The 25167-nt window shown below is 45.1% G+C and overlaps 1 protein-coding gene across 1 annotated transcript in view; it reads right to left on the bottom strand.

Moving 5' to 3' along the window:
* The window catches only part of camta2 (calmodulin binding transcription activator 2), a 108647-nt gene that overhangs the window by 37980 nt on the left and 45500 nt on the right, over window positions 1-25167 (bottom strand). Inside the window, exon 13 of the mRNA XM_045722568.1 lies at window positions 5199-5356. Within this exon, the coding sequence (XP_045578524.1) occupies window positions 5199-5356 (158 nt within the window). The remainder of the gene's footprint in view (window positions 1-5198; window positions 5357-25167) is intronic.

The following is a 25167-nucleotide window of genomic DNA, read 5'->3' as shown; positions in this document are numbered from 1 at the left end:
CTGATTAACTCTTTAGTCATATCCCAGTTTACCCTGATTAACTCTTTAGTCATATCCCAGTTTACCCTGATTAACTCTTTAGTCATATCCCAGTTTACCCTGATTAACTCTTTAGTCATATCCCAGTTTACCCTGATTAACTCTTTAGTCATATCCCAGTTTACCCTGATTAACTCTTTAGTCATATCCCAGTTCACCCTGATTAACTCTTTAGTCATATCCCAGTTCACCCTGATTAACTCTTTAGTCATATCCCAGTTTACCCTGATTAACTCTTTAGTCATATCCCAGTTTACCCTGATTAACTCTTTAGTCCCAGTTTACCCTGATTAACTCTTTAGTCCCAGTTTACCCTGATTAACTCTTTAGTCATATCCCAGTTTACCTATTTTGGCAGGGATTTTGGCCCACTCCTCCATACAGACCTTCTCCAGATCATTCAGGTTTCGAGGCTGTCGCTGGGCAATACGGACTTTCAGCTCCCTCCAAAGATTTTCTATTGGGTTCAGGTCTGGATGACTGGCTAGGCCACTCCAGGGCCTTGAGATGCTTCTTACGGAGCCACTCCTTAGTTGCCCTGGCTGTGTGTTTCGGGTCGTTGTCATGCTGGAAGACCCAGCTTCAATGCTCTTACTGAGGGAAGGAGGTTGTTGGCCAAGATCTCGCGATACATGGCCCCATCCATCCTCCCCTCAATACGGTGCAGTCGTCCTGTCCTCTTTGCAGAAAAGCATCCCCAAAGAATGATGTTTCCACCTCCATGCTTCACGGTTGGGATGGTGTTCTTGGGGTTGTACTCATCCTTCTTCTTCTTCCAGACACGGCGAGTGGAGTTTAGACCAAAAAGCTCTATTTTTGTCTCATCACACCACATGACCTTCTCCCATTCCTCCTCTGGATCATCCAGATGGTCATTGGCAAACTTCAGACGGGCCTGGACATGCGCTGGCTTGAGCAGGGGGACCTTGCGTGCGCTGCAGGATTTTAATCCTTGACGGCGTAGTGTGTTACTAATGGTTTACTTTGAGACTGTGGTCCCAGCTCTCTTCAGGTCATTGACCAGGTCCTGCCGTGTAGTTCTGGGCTGATCCCTCACCTTCCTCATGATCATTGATGCCCCACGAGGTGAGGTCTTGCATGGAGCCCCAGACCGAGGGTGATTGACCGTCATCTTGAACTTCTTCCATTTTCTAATAATTGCGCCAACAGTTGTTGCCTTCTCACCAAGCTGCTTGCTTATTGTCCTGTAGCCCATCCCAGCCTTGTGCAGGTCTACAATTTTATCCCCGATGTCCTTACACAGCTTGTTTTTGGTCGCAGGTCCAGGAATGGCTGAAGTGCAACATTAACCTGGAGCTAACCCTGCAGACAGCACTACTGGGTGATCTGGTAACCCTGCAGATAGCACTACTGGGTGATCTGATAACCCTGCAGATAGCACTACTGGGTGATCTGATAACCCTGCAGACAGCACTACTGGGTGATCTGGTAACCCTGCAGACAGCACTACTGGGTGATCTGGTAACCCTGCAGACAGCACTACTGGGTGATCTGATAACCCTGCAGATAGCACTACTGGGTGATCTGATAACCCTGCAGACAGCACTACTGGGTGATCTGGTAACCCTGCAGACAGCACTACTGGGTGATCTGATAACCCTGCAGACAGCACTACTGGGTGATCTGATAACCCTGCAGACAGCACTACTGGGTGATCTGATAACCCTGCAGATAGCACTACTGGGTGATCTGGTAACCCTGCAGACAGCACTACTGGGTGATCTGATAACCCTGCAGATAGCACTACTGGGTGATCTGATAACCCTGCAGACAGCACTACTGGGTGATCTGGTAACCCTGCAGACAGCACTACTGGGTGATCTGATAACCCTGCAGACAGCACTACTGGGTGATCTGATAACCCTGCAGACAGCACTACTGGGTGATCTGATAACCCTGCAGATAGCACTACTGGGTGATCTGATAACCCTGCAGATAGCACTACTGGGTGATCTGATAACCCTGCAGACAGCACTACTGGGTGATCTGGTAACCCTGCAGATAGCACTACTGGGTGATCTGATAACCCTGCAGACAGCACTACTGGGTGATCTGGTAACCCTGCAGACAGCACTACTGGGTGATCTGGTAACCCTGCAGACAGCACTACTGGGTGATCTGATAACCCTGCAGACAGCACTACTGGGTGATCTGATAACCCTGCAGACAGCACTACTGGGTGATCTGGTAACCCTGCAGACAGCACTACTGGGTGATCTGATAAGCCTGCAGACTGGGTGATCTGATAACCCTGCAGACTGGGTGATCTGATAAATCATAGTCAATCAAACTTTTGTGAAGCATCACATCACAGTTTGAAAAATTATCTGGCAAATAGAAATCCAATATGGATGGTGTTAAGAGATAGATGTGAGGGGTTGAACGGAGCTGAAGGGTGGGGCTAATAACAACAAGATAACTAACATATATAGGTTCAGAACCTTTTGTGGAAGAGGGTAGAGGAAGGACAAGAGTATAACTATTGTAAAATAGACTGTGCCTGTTAAATGTGTATAGTCTGTATAACCAGGAAGTAAGAAGCGTGAGAGTCGTTGTTGACTAGTTTACTACAATTAGGGGAGGGGTTAGAAAGTAACGAAAGAAAATATATTTTATAAAAAGGTGTGTAGATACAGTACCAGTTAAAAGTTTGGACACACCTACTACTCATTCCAGGGTTTTTCTTTATTTTATACTATTTTCTACATTGTGGAATAATAGTGAAGACATCAAATCTATGAAATAACACAATATGGAATCACGTAGTAACCAAAAAAAAGTGTAGAAAATAGCACAAAATAAACAAAAATCTGTATGTATACTTCCGACTTCAACTGTATATCTGTGTGTATATTTTTATGTGTATATGTGTGTGTGTGTGTGTGTATATATATGGGGTTTGGAAGAGATGCAGATATTGAATAAAGTTGAAGCAAACCAAAGTCTTCTCATGCTTTGATGATTGATCAGTTTGGCACGAGGGTCTGTTATACAAATTCATGGAAAGTGGTGTTGGGGAAAAACATACGACATTATTAAATCCATGTATATAAACAACAAGTGCGCGGTTAAAATTGGCAAAAAACACATTGCTTTCCAAAGGGCCGTGGGGTGAGACAGGGATGCAGATTGAGACCCACCCTCTTCAACATTTATATCAATGAATTGGCGAGGGCACTAGAACAGTTTGCAGCACCCGGTCCTCACCCTGCTAGAATCTGAAGTCAAATGTCTACTGTTTGCTGATGATCTGGTGCTTCTGTCTCCAACCAAGGAGGGCCTACAGCAGCACCTAGATCTGTCCCCAACCAAGGAGGGCCTACAGCAGCACCTAGATCTTCTGCACAGATTCTGACAGACCTGGGCCCTGACAGACCTGGGCCCTGCCGGACCTGGGCCCTGTCAGTAAATCTCAGTAAGATCAAAATAATGGTGTTCCAAAACAGGTCCAGTCGCCAGGACCACAAATACAAATTCCATCTAGACACCGTTGCCCTAGAGAACGCAACAAACTATACATACCTCGGCCTAAACATCAGCGCCACAGGTAACTTCCACAAAGCTGTGAACGATCTGAGCGACAAGGCAAGAAGGGCCTTCTACGCCATCAAAAGGAACATATAATTCAACATACCAATTAGGATCTGGCTAAAATACTATATTCACAAACACAAACAGACCTCACAGAGCCCCAGGACAGCAACACAAACAGACCCCACAGAGCCCCAGGACAGCAACACAAACAGACCCCACAGAGCCCCAGGACAGCAACACAAACAGACCCCACAGAGCCCCAGGACAGCAACACAAACAGACCCCACAGAGCCCCAGGACAGCAACACAAACAGACCCCACAGAGCCCCAAGACAGCAACACAATCAGACCCCACAGAGCCCCAGGACAGCAACACAAACAGACCCCACAGAGCCCCAGGACAGCAACACAAACAGACCCCACAGAGCCCCAGGACAGCAACACAATTAGACCCCACAGAGCCCCAGGACAGCAACACAATTAGACCCCACAGAGCCCCAGGACAGCAACACAAACAGACCCCACAGAGCCCCAGGACAGCAACACAAACAGACCCCACAGAGCCCCAGGACAGCAACACAAACAGACCCCACAGAGCCCCAGGACAGCAACACAAACAGACCCCACAGAGCCCCAGGACAGCAACACAAACAGACCCCACAGAGCCCCAGGACAGCAACACAAACAGACCCCACAGAGCCCCAGGACAGCAACACAAACAGAGCCCACAGAGCCCCAGGACAGCAACACAAACAGACCCCACAGAGCCCCAGGACAGCAACACAAACAGACCCCACAGAGCCCCAGGACAGCAACACAATTAGACACCAACCAAATCATGAGAAAGCCTAAATAATCTTTTAGTTATGTGCAACACTGCCCACAAAATGAGGTGGAAACTGAGCTGCACTTCCTAACTTCCTGCCCAAATGTATAACCATATTAGAGACACATATTTCCCTCAGATTACACAGATCCTCAAAGAATTAGAAAACAAACCCAATAGTGATGAACTCCCATATCTATTGGGTGAAATACCACAGTGTTGCATCACAGCAGCAAGATGTGTGACCTGTTGCCACAGGAAAAGGTCAACCAGTGAAGAACAAACACCATTATAAATACAACCCATATTTATGTTTATTTTTTTTCCCTTTTGTACTTGAACTATTTGTGCATCATTACAACACTGTATATAGACACAATATGACATTTGTAATGTCTTTATTCTTCTGTAACTTTTGAGAGTGTAATGTTTACTGTTAATTTTTATTGATTATTTCCCTTGCTTTGGCAATGGCAATGTGTTTCCCATGCCAATAAAGCCCTTGAATTGCATTGAGAGAGAGAGAGAGAGAGACAAAGAGAGACAGAGAGACAAAGAGAGACAGAGAGAGACAAAGAGAGACAGAGAGAAAGAGAGAGAGGGAGAGACAGAGAGAGACAGAGACAGAGACAAAGAGAGACAGAGACAGAGAGAGAGAAAGAGAGAGAGGGAGACAGAGAGAAGGAGAAAGAGAGAGAGACAGAGAGAGAGAGACAGCGAGCGACAGAGAGATCTATTAACGGACGGTGAAACAACAAGTCTATATGTGTATTCATACCTGGCTTCTGTCCTCGGGCGGAGGTGTGTGTGGGGAGAGTGTGCTGATCCGCTGGCATTGTGGCAGCGGCTGTGTGTGTGGGTTGGTAGCAGACATCTCAGCCATCCTCCTCTCCATCTGCTCCAGTCGATCCAGGATGGACATACGGAACTGGTTATCTGGAGAGAGAGAGAGATGAAGAGAGAGAGAAAAATAATTATCTACTTCACTTGCTTTGGCAATTTTAACATGTGTTTTCCATGCCAATAAAGACCCTTGAATTGAATTGAGAGAGAGAGAGAGAGAGAGAGAGAGAGAGAGAGAGAGAGAGACAGAGATAAGGAGAGAGCAGAAAAGAGAGAGGCAGACATCAGTGGCAGTAATAATAATAATAAAGCTTCTCTTGAAAAAGCCAAACCTTGACCCAGAAAATATTTTAAAAAAATAAATCGGCCTATATCGAATCTCCCATTCCTCTCAGCCTTCCTGAAGACAAACAATGTATAGGAAACGCTTCAGTCTGGTTTTAGACCCCATCATAGCACTGAGACTGCACTTGTGAAGGTGGTAAATGACCTTTTAATGGCGTCAGACCGAGGCTCTGCATCTGTCCTCGTGCTCCTAGATCTTAGTGCCGCTTTTGATACCATCGATCACCACATTCTTTTGGAGAGATTCGGAAACCCAAATTGGTCTACACGGACAAGTTCTGGCCTGGTTTAGATCTTATCTGTCGGAAAGATATCAGTTTGTCTCTGTGAATGGTTTGTCCTCTGACAAATCAACTGTAAATTTCGGTGTTCCTCAAGGTTCCGTTTTAGGACCACTATTGTTTTCACTATATATTTTACCTCTTGGGGATGTCGTTTGAAAACATAATGTTAATTTTCACTGCTATGTGGATGACACACAGCTGTACATGTCAATGAAACATGGTGAAGCCCCAAAATTGCCCTCGCTAGAAGCCTGTGTTTCAGACATAAAGAAGTGGATGGCTGCAAACTTTCTACTTTTAAACTCAGACAAAACAGAGATGCTTGTTCTAGGTCCCAAGAAACAAAGAGATCTTCTGTTGAATCTGACAATTAACCTCGGTGTTACTCTGGACCCTCTGGACTCGTTTGAAGAACATATCAAGACTGTTTCAAGGACAGCTTTTTTCCATCTACGTAACATTGCAAAAATCTGAAATTGTCTGTCCAAAAACGATGCAGAAAAATTAATCCATGCCTTTGTTACTTCTAGGTTAGACTACTGCAATGCTCTACTTTCCGGCTACCCGGATAAAGCACTAAACAAACTTCAGTTAGCGCTAAATACGTCTGCTAGAATCCTGACTAGAACCAAAGAATTTGATCATATTACTCCAGTGCTAGCCTCCCTACACTGGCTTCCTGTTAAGGCAAGGGCTGATTTCAAGGTTTTACTGCTAACCTACAAAGCATTACATGGGCTTGCTCCTACCCATCTTTCCGATTTGGTCCTGCCGTACATACCTACACGTAAGCTAGGGTCACAAGACGCAGGCCTCCTAATTGTCCCTAGAATTTCTAAGCAAACAGCTGGAGGCAGGGCTTTCTCCTATAGAGCTCCATTTTTATGGAATGGTCTGCCTACCAATGTGAGAGACGCAGACTCAGTCTCAACCTTTAAGTCTTCATTGAAGACTCATCTCTTCAGTAGGTCCTATGATTGAGTATAGTCTGGCCCAGGAGTGTGAAGGTGAACGGAAAGGCTGGAGCAACGAACCGCCCTTGCTGTCTCTGCCTGGCCTTCTCTCTCTCTCTCTCCCTCCCTCTGTCCCTCCCTCTGTCCCTCCCTCTCAAATCAATTTCAAATCAATTTAAGGGCTTTATTGGCATGGGAAACATATAGTGCATTCAGAAAGTATTCAGACCCCAAGACTTTTTCCACATTTTGTTACTTTACAGCCTTACTCTAAAATTGATTAAAGTGTTATTTTCCCTTATCAACCTACACACAATACCTCATTATGACAAAGCAAAAACAGATTAAGAATATTTGTGAATTCAAAAAATAAAATAAAAATGAAATATCACATTTACATAAAGTATTCAGACCCTTTACTCAGTACTTTGTTGAAGCACCTTTGGCAGCGATTACAGCCTTGAGTCTTCTTGGGTATGACGCTACAAGCTTGACACACCTGTATTTGGGGAGTTTCTCCCATTCTTCTCTGCAGATCCTCTCAAGCTCTGTCAGGTTGGATGGGGAGCGTCGCTGCACAGCTATTTTCAGTTCTCTCCAGAGATGTTAGATCAGGTTCAAGTCCGAGCTCTGGCCGGGCCACTCAAGGACATTCAGAGACTTGTCCTGAAGCCACTCCTGCGTTGTCTTGGCTGTATGCTTAGGGTCGTTGTCCTGTTGGAAGGTGAACCTTCGCCCCAGTCTGAGGTCCTGAGCACTCTGGAGCAGGTTTTCATCAAGGATCTCTCTGTACTTTGCTCCGTTCATCTTTCCCTCGATCCTGACTAGTCTCCCTGCTGATGAAAACCATCCCCACAGCCTGATGCTGCCACCACCACGCTTCACCGTAGGGATGGTGCCAGGTTTCCTCTAAACGTGACGCTTGGCATTCAGGCCAAAGAGATCAATCCTGGTTTCATCAGACCAGAGAATCTTGTTTCTCATGGTCTGAGCCTCCTTTAGGTGCCTTTTGGCAAACTCCAAGTGAGCTGTCATGTGCCTTTTACTGAGGAGTGGCTTCCGTCTGGCCACTCTACCATAAAGGCCTGATTGGTGGAGTGCTGCAGAGATGGTTGTCCTTCTGGAAGGTTCTCCCATCTCCACAGAGGAACTCTGGAGCTCTGTCAGAGTGACCATCGGGTTCTTGGTCACCTCCCTGACCAAGGCCCTTCTCCCCCGATTGGTCAGTTTGGCCGGGCGGCCAGCTCTAGGAAGAGTCTTGGTGGTTCCAAACTTCTTCCATTTAAGAATGATGGAGGCCACTGTGTTCTTGGGGACCTTCAATGCTACAGAAATGTTTTGGTACCCTTCCCCAGATCTGTGCCTCGACACAATCCTGTCTTGGCGCTCTACGGACAAACAATTCCTTCGACCTCGTGACTTGGTATTTGCTCTGACATACATTGTCAATTGTGGGACCTTATATAGACAGGTGTGTGTCCATCCAAATCATGTCCAATCAATTGAATTTACCACATGTGGACTCCAATCAAGTTGTAGAAACATCTCAAGGATGATCAATGGAAACAGGATGCACCTGAGCTCAATTTCAACTCTCAAAGAAAAGCGTCTGAATACTTATGTAAATAAGGTATTTATTTTAATTTAAATAAATTAGCAAATATTTCTAAAAACCTCTTTTCACTTTTTCATTATGGGGTATTGTGTGTAGATTGATGTGGGAAAAAAATGTGATTTAATCCATTTTAGAATAAGGCTGTAATGTAACAAAATGTGAAAAAAGTCAAGGGGTCTGAATACTTTTCGAATGCGCTGTATGTTAAAATTGCCAAAGCAACTGAAATAAACAATTTAAAAAAATGAACCGTAAACATTACACTAACACAAGTTCCAAAGGAATAAAGACAATTCAAAATACATATTATGTCTATATACAGTGTTGTAGCGATGTGCTAATAGTTCAAGTACAAAAGGGAAAATAAATAAACATAAATATAGGTTGTTTAGGTTTTCTCCTGCCAAGTTTACACCATCTCTATTACAGTGAAATGTTTTGTCCAGGAAGTTGTTCTAAAAGGGATTGAATTTGTCGTTGCCTAATAGTTTTTTGGTATTTTTCCACACTACTTTCCTTCCATCTATAGCATTTCTTAATATTATTCAGTTCATTTGATGCCTCATGATTGATCATAGCTCTGTTCAAGTAGACTGTGATTTTGCTGTGATCTGATAGGGGTGTCAGTGGGCTGACTGTGAACGCTCTGAGAGACTCTGGGTTGAGGTCAGTGATAAAGTATTCTACAGTACTACTGCCAAGAGATGAGCCGTAGTCTACCATTGACTATGTACAGACCCGTTTTTGTTGGTCATGTTGTCGTAGTTGTGTCTAGTGGGGCATATGGGGGAGGGAATGCTGTCACCTCCAGGTAGGTGTTTGTCCCCCCTGTGTGCTGAGGGTGTCAGGTTCTTGTCCGGTTCTGGTATTTAGGTCGCCTCAGACTAGTACATGTCCCTGGGCCCGGAAATGATTGATTTTCCCCTCTAGGATGGAGAAGCTGTCTTCATTAAAGTATGGGGATTATAGTGGGGGGATATAGGTAGGATGGAGAAGCTGTCTTCATTATAGTATGGGGATTCTAGTGGGGGGATATAGGTAGGATGGAGAAGCTGTCTTCATTATAGTATGGGGATTCTAGTGGGGGGATATAGGTAGGATGGAGAAGCTGTCTTCATTAAAGGATGGGGATTCTAGTAGGGGGATATAGGTAGGATGGAGAAGCTGTCTTCATTATAGTATGGGGATTCTAGTGGGGGATATAGGTAGGATGGAGAAGCTGTCTTCATTATAGTATGGGGATTCTAGTGGGGGGATATAGGTAGGATGGAGAAGCTGTCTTCATTATAGTATGGGGATTCTAGTGGGGGGATATAGGTAGGATGGAGAAGCTGTCTTCATTATAGTATGGGGATTCTAGTGGGGGGATATAGGTAGGATGAAGAAGCTGTCTTCATTATAGTATGGGGATTCTAGTGGGGGGATATAGGTAGGATGAAGAAGCTGTCTTCATTATAGTATGGGGATTCTAGTGGGGGGATATAGGTAGGATGGAGAAGCTGTCTTCATTATAGTATGGGGGATTCTAGTGGGGGGATATAGGTAGCCAACTCCAAAACATATAAATGTGAATTCTCATTGGATTTAATCATTTTCAGGTGTTTGAGTAATGAGGGAGGGTGTGGCGAAAGTGAATAACGCCTCATATCAAATGTGTGCATAATTATTAGGCAGCCTCGTTACCTCAGGTAAAACGGAATTGGACACAGGGCACCACTTCAAGTCAGGCGCCAGCAAGGTGGAGGAGGGGTGCTGGTATGCGCTGCTATCATTAAGGATGAGGTAGTCGGACCTTTTCGGGTTGAAGATGGACTGAAACTCAACTCCCTACTGCAGTGGTACAGGAAGAAGTCGCCCAGCATTCAAGAAGTCCATGATCTTTACGCAGGACGATGCTCCATCACATGCATCCAAGTGCTCCCACTGCTTGGCTAGCCAGCAAGGGCCTCAAAAGATGCCTGAATAACGACCAGGCCCCCTTTCCTCACCTGACTTAAATCCTATTGAGAACTCGTGGGCCCCTTCTCAAACGTGAGATTTACAGTGATGGAAGACAAATACACCTTTTTTGAACAGCATTTGGGAGGCTGTGGTTGCTGCTTCAGCGAAAATTGATCGTGAACAGATCAATAAGGCTCATGGCAGTTCTTCAAAATAAGGGTGGCAATATCGGTCACTTACTCTAAACATTGAGAATAAACAAGCGATATGGGATAAATTATATTTTTAATTTTTTGTTGCCTAATAATTGTGCACACAAGACATGTTGCTCTGTGGAGATCATTTCCTTATTAATTCCTATCCAGATGTAAAATGTTCCTGTTTTGATTAATGTAATAGAGTGAGTTAGGGTCTGCTCTATACCAATATATCTATATGCTCTCTGTAACCTAGAGGACAACCAGTGGGTCCATCTCCTCTATACCACCCACCTGGTAGTGTGGTGGATGGGACTACCAGCTCTCTGTAACCTAGAGGACAACCAGTGGGTCCATCTCCTCTATACCACCTGGTAGTGTGGTGGATGGGACTACCAGCTCTCTGTAACCTAGAGGGCAACCAGTGGGTCCATCTCCTCTATACCACCTGGTAGTGTGGTGGATGGGACTACCAGCTCTCTGTAACCTAGAGGACAACCAGTGGGTCCGTCTGCTCTATACCACCTGGTAGTGTGGTGGATGGGACTACCAGCTCTCTGTAACCTAGAGGACAACCAGTGGGTCCATCTCCTCTATACCACCCACCTGGTAGTGTGGTGGATGGGACTACCAGCTCTCTGTAACCTAGAGGACAACCAGTGGGTCCATCTCCTCTATACCACCTGGTAGTGTGGTGGATGGGACTACCAGCTCTCTGTAACCTAGAGGACAACCAGTGGGTCCATCTCCTCTATACCACCTGGTAGTGTGGTGGATGGGACTACCAGCTCTCTGTAACCTAGAGGGCAACCAGTGGGTCCGTCTCCTCTATACCACCCACCTGGTAGTGTGGTGGATGGGACTACCAGCTCTCTGTAACCTAGAGGACAACCAGTGGGTCCATCTCCTCTATACCACCCACCTGGTAGTGTGGTGGATGGGACTACCAGCTCTCTGTAACCTAGAGGACAACCAGTGGGTCCATCTCCTCTATACCACCCACCTGGTAGTGTGGTGGATGGGACTACCAGCTCTCTGTAACCTAGAGGGCAACCAGTGGGTCCATCTCCTCTATACCACCTGGTAGTGTGGTGGATGGGACTACCAGCTCTCTGTACCCTAGAGGACAACCAGTGGGTCCATCTCCTCTATACCACCTGGTAGTGTGGTGGATGGGACTACCAGCTCTCTGTAACCTAGAGGACAACCAGTGGGTCCATCTCCTCTATACCACCCACCTGGTAGTGTGGTGGATGGGACTACCAGCTCTCTGTAGCCTAGAGGACAACCAGTGGGTCCATCTCCTCTATACCACCCACCTGGTAGTGTGGTGGATGGGACTACCAGCTCTCTGTAACCTAGAGGACAACCAGTGGGTCCATCTCCTCTATACCACCCACCTGGTAGTGTGGTGGATGGGACTACCAGCTCTCTGTAACCTAGAGGACAACCAGTGGGTCCATCTCCTCTATACCACCTGGTAGTGTGGTGGATGGGACTACCAGCTCTCTGTAACCTAGAGGACAACCAGTGGGTCCGTCTCCTCTATACCACCCACCTGGTAGTGTGGTGGATGGGACTACCAGCTCTCTGTAACCTAGAGGACAACCAGTGGGTCCATCTCCTCTATACCACCTGGTAGTGTGGTGGATGGGACTACCAGCTCTCTGTAACCTAGAGGACAACCAGTGGGTCCATCTCCTCTATACCACCCACCTGGTAGTGTGGTGGATGGGACTACCAGCTCTCTGTAACCTATAGGACAACCAGTGGGTCCATCTGCTCTATACCACCTGGTAGTGTGGTGGATGGGACAACCAGCTCTCTGTAACCTAGAGGACAACCAGTGGGTCCGTCTCCTCTATACCACCCACCTGGTAGTGTGGTGGATGGGACTACCAGCTCTCTGGATGGGACTACCAGATGAGTATAATATGGTAGTATAATATGGTAGTATAGTATGGTAGTATAGTATGGTAGTATAGTACGGTAGTATAGTACGGTAGTATAGTACGGTAGCATAGTATGGTAGTATAATATGGTAGTATAGTATGGTAGTATAGTATGGTAGTATAGTATGGTAGTATAGTACGGTAGTATAGTATGGTAGTATAGTACAGTAGATACAGGGTCCCTAATAAAACTGATGAGTATAATATGGTAGTATAGTACGGTAGTATAGTATGGTAGTATAATATGGTAGTATAGTATGGTAGTATAGTACGGTAGTATAGTATGGTAGTATAATATGGTAGTATAATAGTATAGTACAGTAGATACAGGGTCCCTAATATAACCGATGAGTATATCATGGTAGCATAGTATGGTAGTATAGTACGGTAGTATAGTACGGTAGTATAGTACGGTAGCATAGTATGGTAGTATAATATGGTAGTATAGTATGGTAGTATAGTATGGTAGTATAGTACGGTAGTATAGTACGGTAGTATAGTATGGTAGTATAGTACAGTAGATACAGGGTCCCTAATAAAACTGATGAGTATAATATGGTAGTATAGTATGGTAGTATAATATGGTAGTATAGTACGGTAGTATAGTACGGTAGTATAGTATGGTAGTATAATATGGTAGTATAATATGGTAGTATAATAGTATAGTACAGTAGATACAGGGTCCCTAATATAACCGATGAGTATATCATGGTAGTATAGTATGGTAGTATAGTATGGTAGTATAGTATGGTAGTATAGTATGGTAGTATAGTACAGTAGATACAGGGTCCCTAATATAACTGATGAGTATAATATGGTAGTATAGTACGGTAGTATAGTATGGTAGTATAGTACGGTAGTATAGGACGGTAGTATAGTACGGTAGTATAGTATGGTAGTATAGTATGGTAGTATAATATGGTAGTATAATATGGTAGTATAGTACAGTAGATACAGGGTCCCTAATATAACCGATGAGTATAGCATGGTAGTATAGTATGGTAGTATAATATGGTAGTATAGTATGGTAGTATAATACGGTAGTATAGTACGGTAGTATAATACGGTAGTATAATACGGTAGTATAGTATGGTAGTATAGTATGGTAGTATAGTACGGTAGTATAGTACGGTAGTATAGTACGGTAGTATAATACGGTAGTATAGTATGGTAGTATAGTGCAGTAGATACAGAGTTCCCTAATATAACTGATGAGTATAATATGGTAGTATAGTATGGTAGTATAGTATGGTAGTATAATATGGTAGTATAGTATGGTAGTATAGTACAGTAGATACAGGGTCCCTAATATAACTGATGAGTATAATATGGTAGTATAGTACGGTAGTATAGTATGGTAGTATAATATGGTAGTATAGTATGGTAGTATAGTACAGTAGATACAGGGTCCCTAATATAACTGATGAGTATAATATGGTAGTATAGTACGGTAGTATAGTACGGTAGTATAGTATGGTAGTATAATATGGTAGTATAATATGGTAGTATAGTATGGTAGTATAATACGGTAGTATAATATGGTAGTATAATATAGTAGTATAGTATGGTAGTATAGTATGGTAGTATAATACGGTAGTATAGTACAGTAGATACAGGGTCCCTAATATAACTGATGAGTATTATATGGTAGTATAGTACAGTAGATACAGGGTCCCTAATATAACTGATGAGTATTATATGGTAGTATAGTACGCAGATGACACCATTCTGTATACATCCGGCCCCTCTTTGGACACTGTGTTAACTAACCTCCAGACGAGCTTCAATGCCATACAACTCTCCTTCCGTGGCCTCCAACTGCTCCTAAATACAAGTAAAACTAAACGCATGCTCTTCAACCGATCGCTGCCCGCATCTGCCCGCCCGTCCAGCATCACTACTCTGGACGGTTCTGACTTGAATATGTGGACAACTACAAATACCTAGGTGTCTGGTTAGACTGTAAACTCTCCTTCCAGACTCACATTAAGCATCTCCAATCCAAAATTAAATCTAGAATCGGCTTCCTATTTCGCATCAAAGCCTCCTTCACTCATGCTGCCAAACATACCCTCATAAAACATACTATCCTACCGATACTTGACTTCGGCGATGTAATTTACAAAATAGCCTCCAATACTCTACTCAGCAAACTGGATGCAGTCTATCACAGTGCCATCCGTTTTGTCACCAAAGCCCCATATACTACCCACCACTGCGACCTGTATGCTCTCGTTGGCTGGCCTTCGCTTCATAATCGTTGCCAAACCCACTGGCTCCAGGTCATCTATAAGACCCTGCTAGGTAAAGCCCCACCTCATCTCCGCTCACTGGTCACCATAGCAACACCCACTCGTAGCACGCGCTCCAGCAGCTATATTTCTCTGGTCACCCCCAAAGCCAATTCCTCCTTTGGCCGCCTTTCCTTCCAGTTCTCTGCTGCCAATGACTGGAACAAATTGCAAAAATCTCTGAAGCTGGAGACTCATATCTCCCTCATTAGCTTTAAGCACCAGCTGTCAGAGCAGCTTACAGATCACTGCACCTGTACATAGCCCATCTGTAAACAGCCCATCTATCTACCTACCTCATCCCCATACTGTATTTATTTATTTATCTTGCTCCTTTGCGCCCCAGTATCTCTACTTGCACATTCATCTTCTGTACATCTATCACTCCAGTGTTTAATTTGCTAAATTGTAATTACTTCGCCACTATGGCCTATTTATTGCCTTGCCTCCCTAATCTAACTACATTTGCACACACTGTATATAGACTTTTTCTATTGTGTTATTGTCTGTATGTTTGTTTTACTCCATGTGTAACTCTGTGTTGTTGTTTGTGTCGCACTGCTTTGCTTTATCTTGGCCAGGTCACAGTTGTAAATGTTGTAAACTGGCCTACCTGGTTAAATAAAGGACTTGTTCTCAACTAGCCTACCTGGTTAAATAAAGGACTTGTTCTCAACTAGCCTACCTGGTTAAATAAAGGACTTGTTCTCAACTAGCCTACCTGGTTAAATAAAGGACTTGTTCTCAACTAGCCTACCTGGTTAAATAAAGGACTTGTTCTCAACTGGCCTACCTGGTTAAATAAAGGACTTGTTCTCAACTAGCCTAACCTGGTTAAATAAAGGACTTGTTCTCAACTAGCCTACCTGGTTAAATAAATGTGAAATAAAAATAAAGAAATAAAATAAACCTGGTTAAATAAAAGGTGAAATATTTATATTTTTTAAATAAAATTGTCCGGCTCCCTCTCGTCTAGCCGTCTCTCACCCTCAATTAGCGGCGGGAGCAGGTGAAGGGGGTTCTGGGAAAGCTGTGATGTCACACAGACGCCATGTCTCAAACCACGCCCCCTCGCTTGCTAACACACCACTCCATTGGTTAACACACTGCTCGCTGTTAACACACACACACACACACACACACACACTCACTCTCCCCAGATGATGACAGAATACAGAGGGAGGAAGAGGAGGAGAGGGAGGAAGAGTAGAACAGCAGGGAGTCACACACACACGATACACATATGTAACACGCAAACGAATGACAAACACACAGACGCAAACAGAGAAACAGCAGTGGTGCAGTAGAGTTAGCAGACAGGAGGAGAGAGAAATGGATCACACGTTAGAGATAGAGAAGGAGATAGAGAAGGAGAAGGAGATAGAGAAGGAGAAGGAGAGAGATCGTCACTCATCCGTGGTGGTAAAAGTATTCCAAACAGAAATGGAGGTCGTTGCGCTGTTTAACCCCGTCTGTCTGTCTGTACTAGATCTCTTGAACTCTGAAAAACTCTCGGCAGCTGCCTGGCGCCACTCTCCTTCGCCCGCGTCACGCTGACACTCAGTAACAGCTGTATAAAACAACTAGGAGAGAAAGAACAGAGAGAGAGAGAGAGAGAGACAGAGAGAGAGAGAGACAGAGAGAGAGAGAGAGACAGAGAGAGAGAGAGAGAGACAGAGAGAGAGACAGAGAGACAGAGAGACAGAGAGACAGAGAGAGAGAGAGACAGAGAGAGAGAGAGACAGAGAGAGAGAGAGACAGAGAGAGAGAGAGACAGAGAGAGAGAGAGACAGAGAGAGAGAGAGACAGAGAGAGAGACAGAGAGAGAGACAGAGAGAGACACAGAGAGAGAGACAGAGAGAGAGACAGAGAGAGACAGAGACAGAGAGAGACAGAGACAGAGAGAGAGAGAGACAGAGAGAGAGAGACAGAGAGAGAGAGAGACAGAGAGAGAGAGAGACAGAGAGAGAGAGAGACAGAGAGAGAGAGAGACAGAGAGAGAGACAGAGAGAGAGACAGAGACAGAGAGAGACAGAGAGAGACAGAGAGAGACAGAGAGAGACAGAGAGAGACAGAGAGAGACAGAGAGACAGAGAGACAGAGAGACAGAGAGACAGAGAGACAGAGAGACAGAGAGACAGAGAGACAGAGAGACAGAGAGACAGACAGAGAGAGAGAGAGAGAGAGACAGAGAGAGAGAGAAAGGGGGAGTGGGAGAGAGAGAAAGAAAGGGGAGTAGGAGAGAGAGAGGGAGAGATGACAGTGCAGGAGAGGGAGAGGAGGTCCCTGTGAAGAAGAGGAGGATGAGTTGAGGAGACTTTCCACCCCTCCTTCCTCCTTCCCTTTCCACCCCTCTCTCCCTCTCTCCCTCCCTCCCTCCCCAGGATTTAAATAGGTTTTGCTCAGGTCAGAAATAGAAAAAGGCTGAATGCACACACACCCTGACTACACACACACACCCTGACTACACACACCCTGACTACACACACACACCCTGACTACACACACACACACACACTGACTACACACACACACACACCCTGACTACACACACACACCCTGACTACACACACACACCCACACCCTGACTACACACACACACACACACACCCTGACTACACACACACACCCTGACTACACACACACACACCCTGACTACACACACACCCTGACTACACACACACACACACACACACACCCTGACTACACACACACACCCTGACTACACACACACACACACACCCTGACTACACACACACACACACACACCCTGACTACACACACACACACACACACACCCTGACTACACACACACACACACACACCCTGACTACACACACACACACACACCCTGACTACACACACACACACACCCTGACTACACACACACACACACACCCTGACTACACACACCCTGACTACACACACACACACACACACACACACCCTGACTACACACACACACACCCTGACTACACACACACACACACCCTGACTACACACACACACACACCCTGACTACACACACACACACACCCTGACTACACACACACACACCCTGACTACACACACCCTGACTACACACACACACACACACCCTGACTACACACACACACACACACCCTGACTACACCAGAGTTCTAGCCCCAGGGGCATCCCCAGTCACACCCTGACTACAGATACAGTATTACTTTAGAGCAGAGTAGTAGTAGACTAGAGTTCCATCCCCAGTCATATTCATCAAGAGGTGTTGACAGTGGAAAACAGCTTCATCACATCAATCACTAGAGATGGGGGAGGAGGGGAGAGGGGTGAGGAGTGGGAGTGGGAGGAGGGGTGAGGAGAGGGGAGAGGGGTGAGGAGAGGGGAGAGGAGAGGGGAGAGGGGGTGAGGAGAGGGGAGAGGAGAGGGGAGAGGAGAGGGGAGAGGGGTGAGGAGTGGGAGGAGGGGTGAGGAGTGGGAGGAGGGGTGAGGAGAGGGGAGAGGGGTGAGGAGAGGGGGTGAGGAGAGGGGAGAGGGGGTGAGGAGAGGGGGTGAGGAGAGGGGGGTGAGGAGAGGGGAGAGGGGTGAGGAGAGGGGAGAGGGGTGAGGAGAGGGGAGAGGGGAGAGGAGAGGGGTAGAGGAGAGGGGTAGAGGAGAGGGGTAGAGGAGAGGGGTAGAGGAGGTGAGGAGAGGGGAGAGGGGGTGAGGAGAGGGGAGAGGGGGTGAGGAGAGGGGAGAGGGGGTGAGGAGAGGGGAGAGGGGGTGAGGAGAGGGGAGAGGGGGTGAGGAGAGGGGAGAGGGGGTGAGGAGAGGGGAGAGGAGAGGGGAGAGGGGTGAGGAGAGGGAGGAGGAGGGGTGAGGAGAGGGGAGAGGGGGTGAGGAGAGGGAGGAGGAGTGGGAGGAGGGGGGCACAGCGTGTAGACAGACAGACAGACAGACAGACAGACAGACAGACAGACAGAGTTTCAGAAGAAAGTTCTTTGTTTCTGGCCATTTTGAGCCTGTAATGGAACCCACAAATGTTGATGCTCCAGATACTCAGCTAGTCTAAAGAAGGACAGTTTTATTGCTTCTTTAATCAGAACAACAGTTTTCAGCTGTGCTAACATAATTGCAAAAGGGTTTTCTAATGATCAATTAGCCTTTTAAAATGATAAACATGGATTAGTTAACCAGTTGGGGCTAGGGTGCAGTATTTGCACGGCCGGATAAAATACGTACCCTATTTAAACTGGTTACTACTCTTGCCCAGAAACGAGAATATGCATATAATTAGTAGATTTGGATAGAAAACACTCTAAAGTTTCTAAAACTGTTTGAATGGTGTCTGTGAGTATAACAGAACTCATATGGCAGGCCAAAACCTGAGAAGATTCTATACAGGAAGTGCCCTGTCTGACCATTTCTTGTCCTTCTGTAGCCTCTCTATCAAAAATACAGCCTCTCTGCTGTAACGTGACATTTTCTAAGGCTTCCATTGGCTCTCAGAAGGCGCCAGAAAGTGGAATGAGAGCTCTGCAGTCTCTGGGCGAAGAACAGCAAGAGTTTTTGTGAGTGGTCAGGCTGGGACAGACAGACAGACAGACAGACAGACAGACAGACAGACAGACAGACATTGTCTAACACAGATTTTTTGAAAGATATCACATAGTAGAACTGCAAAAGTGGCTCCACTTTCTGGAGGACCGACTTTTGAAATCAGTGGAATTACAGCATGATAGCTAAGGAGATGGGAGACATTTCTGGCGTTTGATTGCAAATATGCAGACGGGGTCGAAAAGAGAACACAGACGGCTGATGTATAAAACACCTGTCTCCGGATTACATCTTCAAACTAAAGGGCAACCATGGCATCCGTGACGGAGAGAGAGAAGCGTCCATCCATTATGTATACAGGTTAGTCTAGCTAGCTACATTTTCAGATATTACGCGTTTCTCATTTTGTCAAAGTCGTTTTCATATCATTTTAAAGCATAATGTTAGCTCGCTAGCTAACGTTAACAGGCTGGCTCGCTAGCTAACGTTAACAGGCTGGCTCGCTAGCTAACGTTAACAGGCTGGCTCGCTAGCTAACGTTAACAGGCTGGCTCGCTAGCTAATGTTAACAGGCTGGCTCGCTAGCTAACGTTCCGTGTATGACCTGTGTAGTAATATTATTCGTATCTCAGAGCCATTTGCATTGCTAGTTATAGCCTAATGTTAGCTAGCTAACAGTGAACCTGGTTGGTTAGTTAGTTACCTGGAGATTCATGCAGGGTAGTAACGTTACGAGTTGGGATTATGGTTCAGAGTTTAGCTAGCTAGATGTCTAAACAAAAAAGACTCGACTACACTCGTAACCATTTCAATAGAATGTTTATGATGTCACTGTGAAAACTGTTGATAGACGTAGCTGGTAAATTCGCTCTGTCTATGCTATCTCTGATTTCAGAGAACTCTCGACTGAGTCTGACAGAGCACAGAATAACTGACGAATTTACAAAACGCTCAACACCCGTTGAATATGGCTGGTGTCAGTAAACGTTGGCAAAAAAAGCGTAATTAAATTGTTTCCAGCAGCACAGTTGCAGTCACCAACACTCTGGATAACATAAAAACAGCCTAAATCAGCTCTGGAGTGGGTCTAGGGTTTCCGGGATGATGGTGTTGATGTGAGCCATGACCAGCCTTTCAAAGCACTTCATGGCTACAGACGTGAGTGCTACGGGTCGGTAATCATTTAGGCAGGTTACCTTAATGTTCTTGGGCACAGGGACTATGGTGATCTGCTTGAAACATGTAGGTATTACAGACTCAGTCAGGGAGAGGTTGAAAATGTCAGTGAAGACACTTGCCAGTTGGTCCGCGGATGCTTTGAGTATACATCCTGGTAATCCGTCTGGCCCCACAGTCTTGTAAATGTTGACCTCTTTAAAAAGGTCTTGCTCACATTGGCTAAGGAGAGCAAAAACACAAAGTCATCCAGAACAGCTGGTGCTCTTGTGCATGCTTCAGTGCTGCTTGCCTCTAAGCAAGCATAAAAGGCATTCAGCTCGTCTGTTAGGCTTGCGTCACTGGGCAGCTCACGGCTGGGTTTCCCTTTGTAGTCCTTAATAGTTTTCAAGCCCTGACACATACGATGAGCGTCAGAGCCAGTGTAGCATGATTCAATCTTAGTCCTGTATTGACGCTTTGCCTATTTGATGTTTGATGGTTCGTCTGTGGGCATAGTAGGATTTCTTATAAGCATCCGGATTAGTGCCCTGCTCCTTGAAAGCGGCAGCTCTAGCCTTTAGCTCAGTGCGGATGCTGCCTGTAATCCATGGTTTCTGGTTGGGATATGTACGTACAGTCACTGTGGGGACGACGTCCTCGATGCACTTAAAAATTAAACTGGTGACTGAGGTGGTGTAATCCTCAATGCCATTGGATGAATCCCGGAACATATTCCAGTCTGTGCAGCAAAACAGTCCTGTAGCTTAGCATCTGCTACATCAGACCACTTCCGTATTGAGCAAGTCACTGGTACTTCCTGCTTTAGTTTTTGCTTGGAAGCAGGAATGAGGAGGATAGAAATATGGTCAGATTTGCCAAATGGAGAGCGAGGGAGAGCTTTGTACGCATCTCTGTGTGTTGAGTAAAGGTGGTCCAGAGTTATTTTTTCCCTCTGGTTGCACATTTAACATCCTGGTATAAATTAGGTCAAACGGATGTAAGTTTCCCTGCATTAAAGTCCCCGGCCACTAGGAGCGCCGCCTCTGGATGAGCATTTTCTTGTTTTACTTATGGCCTTATAGAGCTAGTTGTTGAGGGCGGTCTTAGTGCCAGCATCGGTCTGTGGTGGTAAATAGATGGTTACAATAATATAGATGAGGACTCTCTTGGTAGATAGTGTGGTCTACAGCTGATCATGAGGTACTCTACCTCTTGGTAGATAGTGTGGTCTACAGCTTATCATAAGGTACTCTACCTCAGGTGAGCAATACCTCGAGACTTCCTTAATATTAGACATCGCGCACCAGCTGTTATTGACAAAGACACACACCCCAACCCCTCGTCTTACCAGACGTAGCTGCTCTGTCCTGCCGATGTACGGAAAACACAGCCAACTGTATATTATCTGTGTCGTCGTTCTGCCACGACGACTCGGTGAAACATAAGATATTACAGTTTTTAACCGCTCTAGGGTCGGCAGGACGAAATCGTCCCACCTACGTAACAGCCAGTGGAATCCTGTGGCCCGTTATTCAAATACCTTAGAAATGCTATTACTTCAATTTCTCAAACATATGACTATTTTACACCATTTTAAAAGACAAGACTCTCGTTAATCTAACCACACTGTCCGATTTCAAAAAGGCTTTACAACGAAAGCAAAACATTAGATTATGTCAGCAGACTACCCAGCCAGAAATAATCAGACACCCATTTTTCAAGCTAGCATATAATGTCACATAAACCCAAACCACAGCTAAATGCAGCACTAACCTTTGATGATCTTCATCAGATGACACACCTAGGACATTATGTTATACAATACATGCATGTTTTGTTCAATCAAGTTCATATTTATATCAAAAACCAGCTTTTTACATTAGCATGTGACGTTCAGAACTAGCATACCCCCTGCAAACTTCCGGTGAATTTACTAAACATTTACTAAATTACTCACGATAAACGTTCACAAAAAGCATAACAATTATTTTAAGAATTATAGATACAGAACTCCTCTATGCACTCGATATGTCCGATTTTAAAATAGCTTTTCGGTGAAAGCACATTTTGCAATATTCTAAGTAGATAGCCCGGCATCACAGGGCTAGCTATTTAGACACCCAGCAAGTTTGGCCCTCACCAAAGTCAGATTTACTATAAGAAAAATGTTATTACCTTTGGTGTTCTTCGTCAGAATGCACTCCCAGGACTTCTACTTCAATAACAAATGTTGGTTTGGTCCCAAATAATCCATAGTTATATCCAAATAGCGGCGTTTTGTTCGTGCGTTCAAGACACTATCCGAAAGGGTAAATAAGGATGACGCGCACAACGCATTTCGTGACAAAAAATGTCTAAATATTCCATTACCATACTTCGAAGCATGTCAACCGCTGTTTAAAATCAATTTTTATGCCATTTTTCTCGTAAAAAAGCGATAATATTCCGACCGGGAATCTCTGTTTAGGTTCAAAGACGATGGGGTCGACTCGTGCACGCGCCTCAGCCCATTGTCCTCTGATAGAGCACTTGCCAAAAGCGCTAATGTGTTTCAGCCTGGGGCTGGAATTACATCATTCAGCTTTTTCCCGCCTTCTGAGAGCCTATGGAAGCCGTAGGAAGTGTCACGTTACAGCAAAGATCCTCAGTCTTCAATAAACAGAGTCAAGAAGCTCAAGGAATGGTCAGACAGGCCACTTCCTGTAAGGAATCTTCTCAGGTTTTTGCCTGCCATATGAGTTCTGTTATACTCACAGACACCATTCAAACAGTTTTAGAAACTTTAGGGTGTTTTCTATCCAAAGCCAATAATTATATGCATATTCTAGTTACTGGGCAGAAGTAGTAACCAGATTAAAATCGGGTACGTTTTTTTATCCGGCCGTGCAAATACTGCCCCCTATCCCCCAACAGGTTAATTTCCCGTTGGTAGGTTATTCTCGAACGGAGCTCATCCAGTTTATTCTCCAGTGATTGCACGGTGGCCAATAGAACGGATGGTAGAGGCAGTTTACCCACTCGCCGACGAATTCTCACCCCGAACTCCGCCCCCCTGTACCTCCGTCTTTACATCGCGTGAATGACGGGGATTTGGGCCTGGTCTGGGAGAAACGGTATCCTTCGAGTCGGACTCATTAAAGAAAAAAAAAAAATCTTTGTCCAGTTTGAGGTGAGTAATCACTGTTCTGATTTCCAGAAGTTATATTCAGTCATAAGAGACGGTAGCAGCAACATTATGCACAAAATAAGTTACAAACATTGCGAAAAAAAAACGAAGAAAATAGCACAGTTGGTAAAACCGTAAAATGGCTGCCATTATTATGAAGTTATTTATCCAAAATGGAGGTGTATGGGTAAACCACTTCTCTAATCTTATTGGCTCTATAACAAAGAACAAACAGCAAAAAACATATAACATGATCAAATATAAATCTTAGAATCAACTATTAAAGACGACCAGAACCCACTGGATTCTCCAATTACATTGAATGAACTACAGGACAAAATACAAACCCTCCAACCCAAAAAGGCCTGTGGTGTTGACGGTATCCTCAATGAAATGATAAAATATACAGACAACAAATTCCATTTGGCTATACTAAAACTCTTTAACATTATCTTTAGCTATGGCATCTTCCCCAATATTTGGAACCAAGGACTGATCACCCCAATCCACAAAAAGAGGAGCAAAATTTGACCCCAATCCACAAAGAGAGGAGCCAAATTTGACCCCAATAACTATGTGTCAACAGCAGCCTCCTACATTTCCTCAGTGAAAACAACGTACTGAGCATTTTTTACATTTTTAAATTTTTTAGTCATTTTAGCAGACGCTCTTATCCAGAGCGACTTACAGTAGTGAATGCATACATTTCATAAAAAAAAAAAATATTCTCTGTACTGGTCCCCCGTGGGAATCGAACCCACAACCCTGGCGTTGCAAACACCACGCTCTACCAACTGAGCTACACGGGACCTGAGCAAAATGTCAAACTGGCATTTTACCAAATTACCGTACGACAGACCACGTATTCACCCTGCACACCCTAACTGACAAACAAACAAACCAAAGTCTTCTCATGCTTTGATGATTTCTAAAAGGCCTTTGACTCAGTTTGGCACGAGGGTCTGTTATACAAATTCATGGAAAGTGGTGTTGGGGGAAAACATACGACGTTATTAAATCCATGTACACAAACAACAAGTTTGCTGTTAAAATTGGCAAAAAACACATTGCTTTCCAAAGGGCCGTGGGGTGAGACAGGGATGCAGATTGAGCCCCACCCTCTTCAACATTTATATCAATGAATTGGCGACGGCACTAGAACAGTCCGCAGCACCCGGTCCTCACCCTACTAGAATCTGAAGTCAAATGTCTACTGTTTGCTGATGATCTGGTGCTTCTGTCCCCAACCAAGGAGGGCCTACAGCAGCACCTAGATCTGTCCCCAACCAAGGAGGACCTACAGCAGCACCTAGATCTGTCCCCAAACCAAGGAGGGCCTACAGCAGCACCTAGATCTGTCCCCAACCAAGGAGGGCCTACAGCAGCACCTAGATCTGTCCCCAAACCAAGGAGGGCCTACAGCAGCACCTAGATCTGTCCCCAACCAAGGAGGGCCTACAGCAACACCTAGATCTGTCCCCAAC

Source organism: Salmo salar, chromosome ssa07, assembly GCF_905237065.1.
Source record: "Salmo salar chromosome ssa07, Ssal_v3.1, whole genome shotgun sequence".
In the NCBI taxonomy this organism is placed as follows: domain Eukaryota; kingdom Metazoa; phylum Chordata; class Actinopteri; order Salmoniformes; family Salmonidae; genus Salmo; species Salmo salar.
The sequence above is the reverse complement of the archived record's forward strand: the minus strand, read 5'-3'. Positions and strand labels throughout refer to the sequence as shown.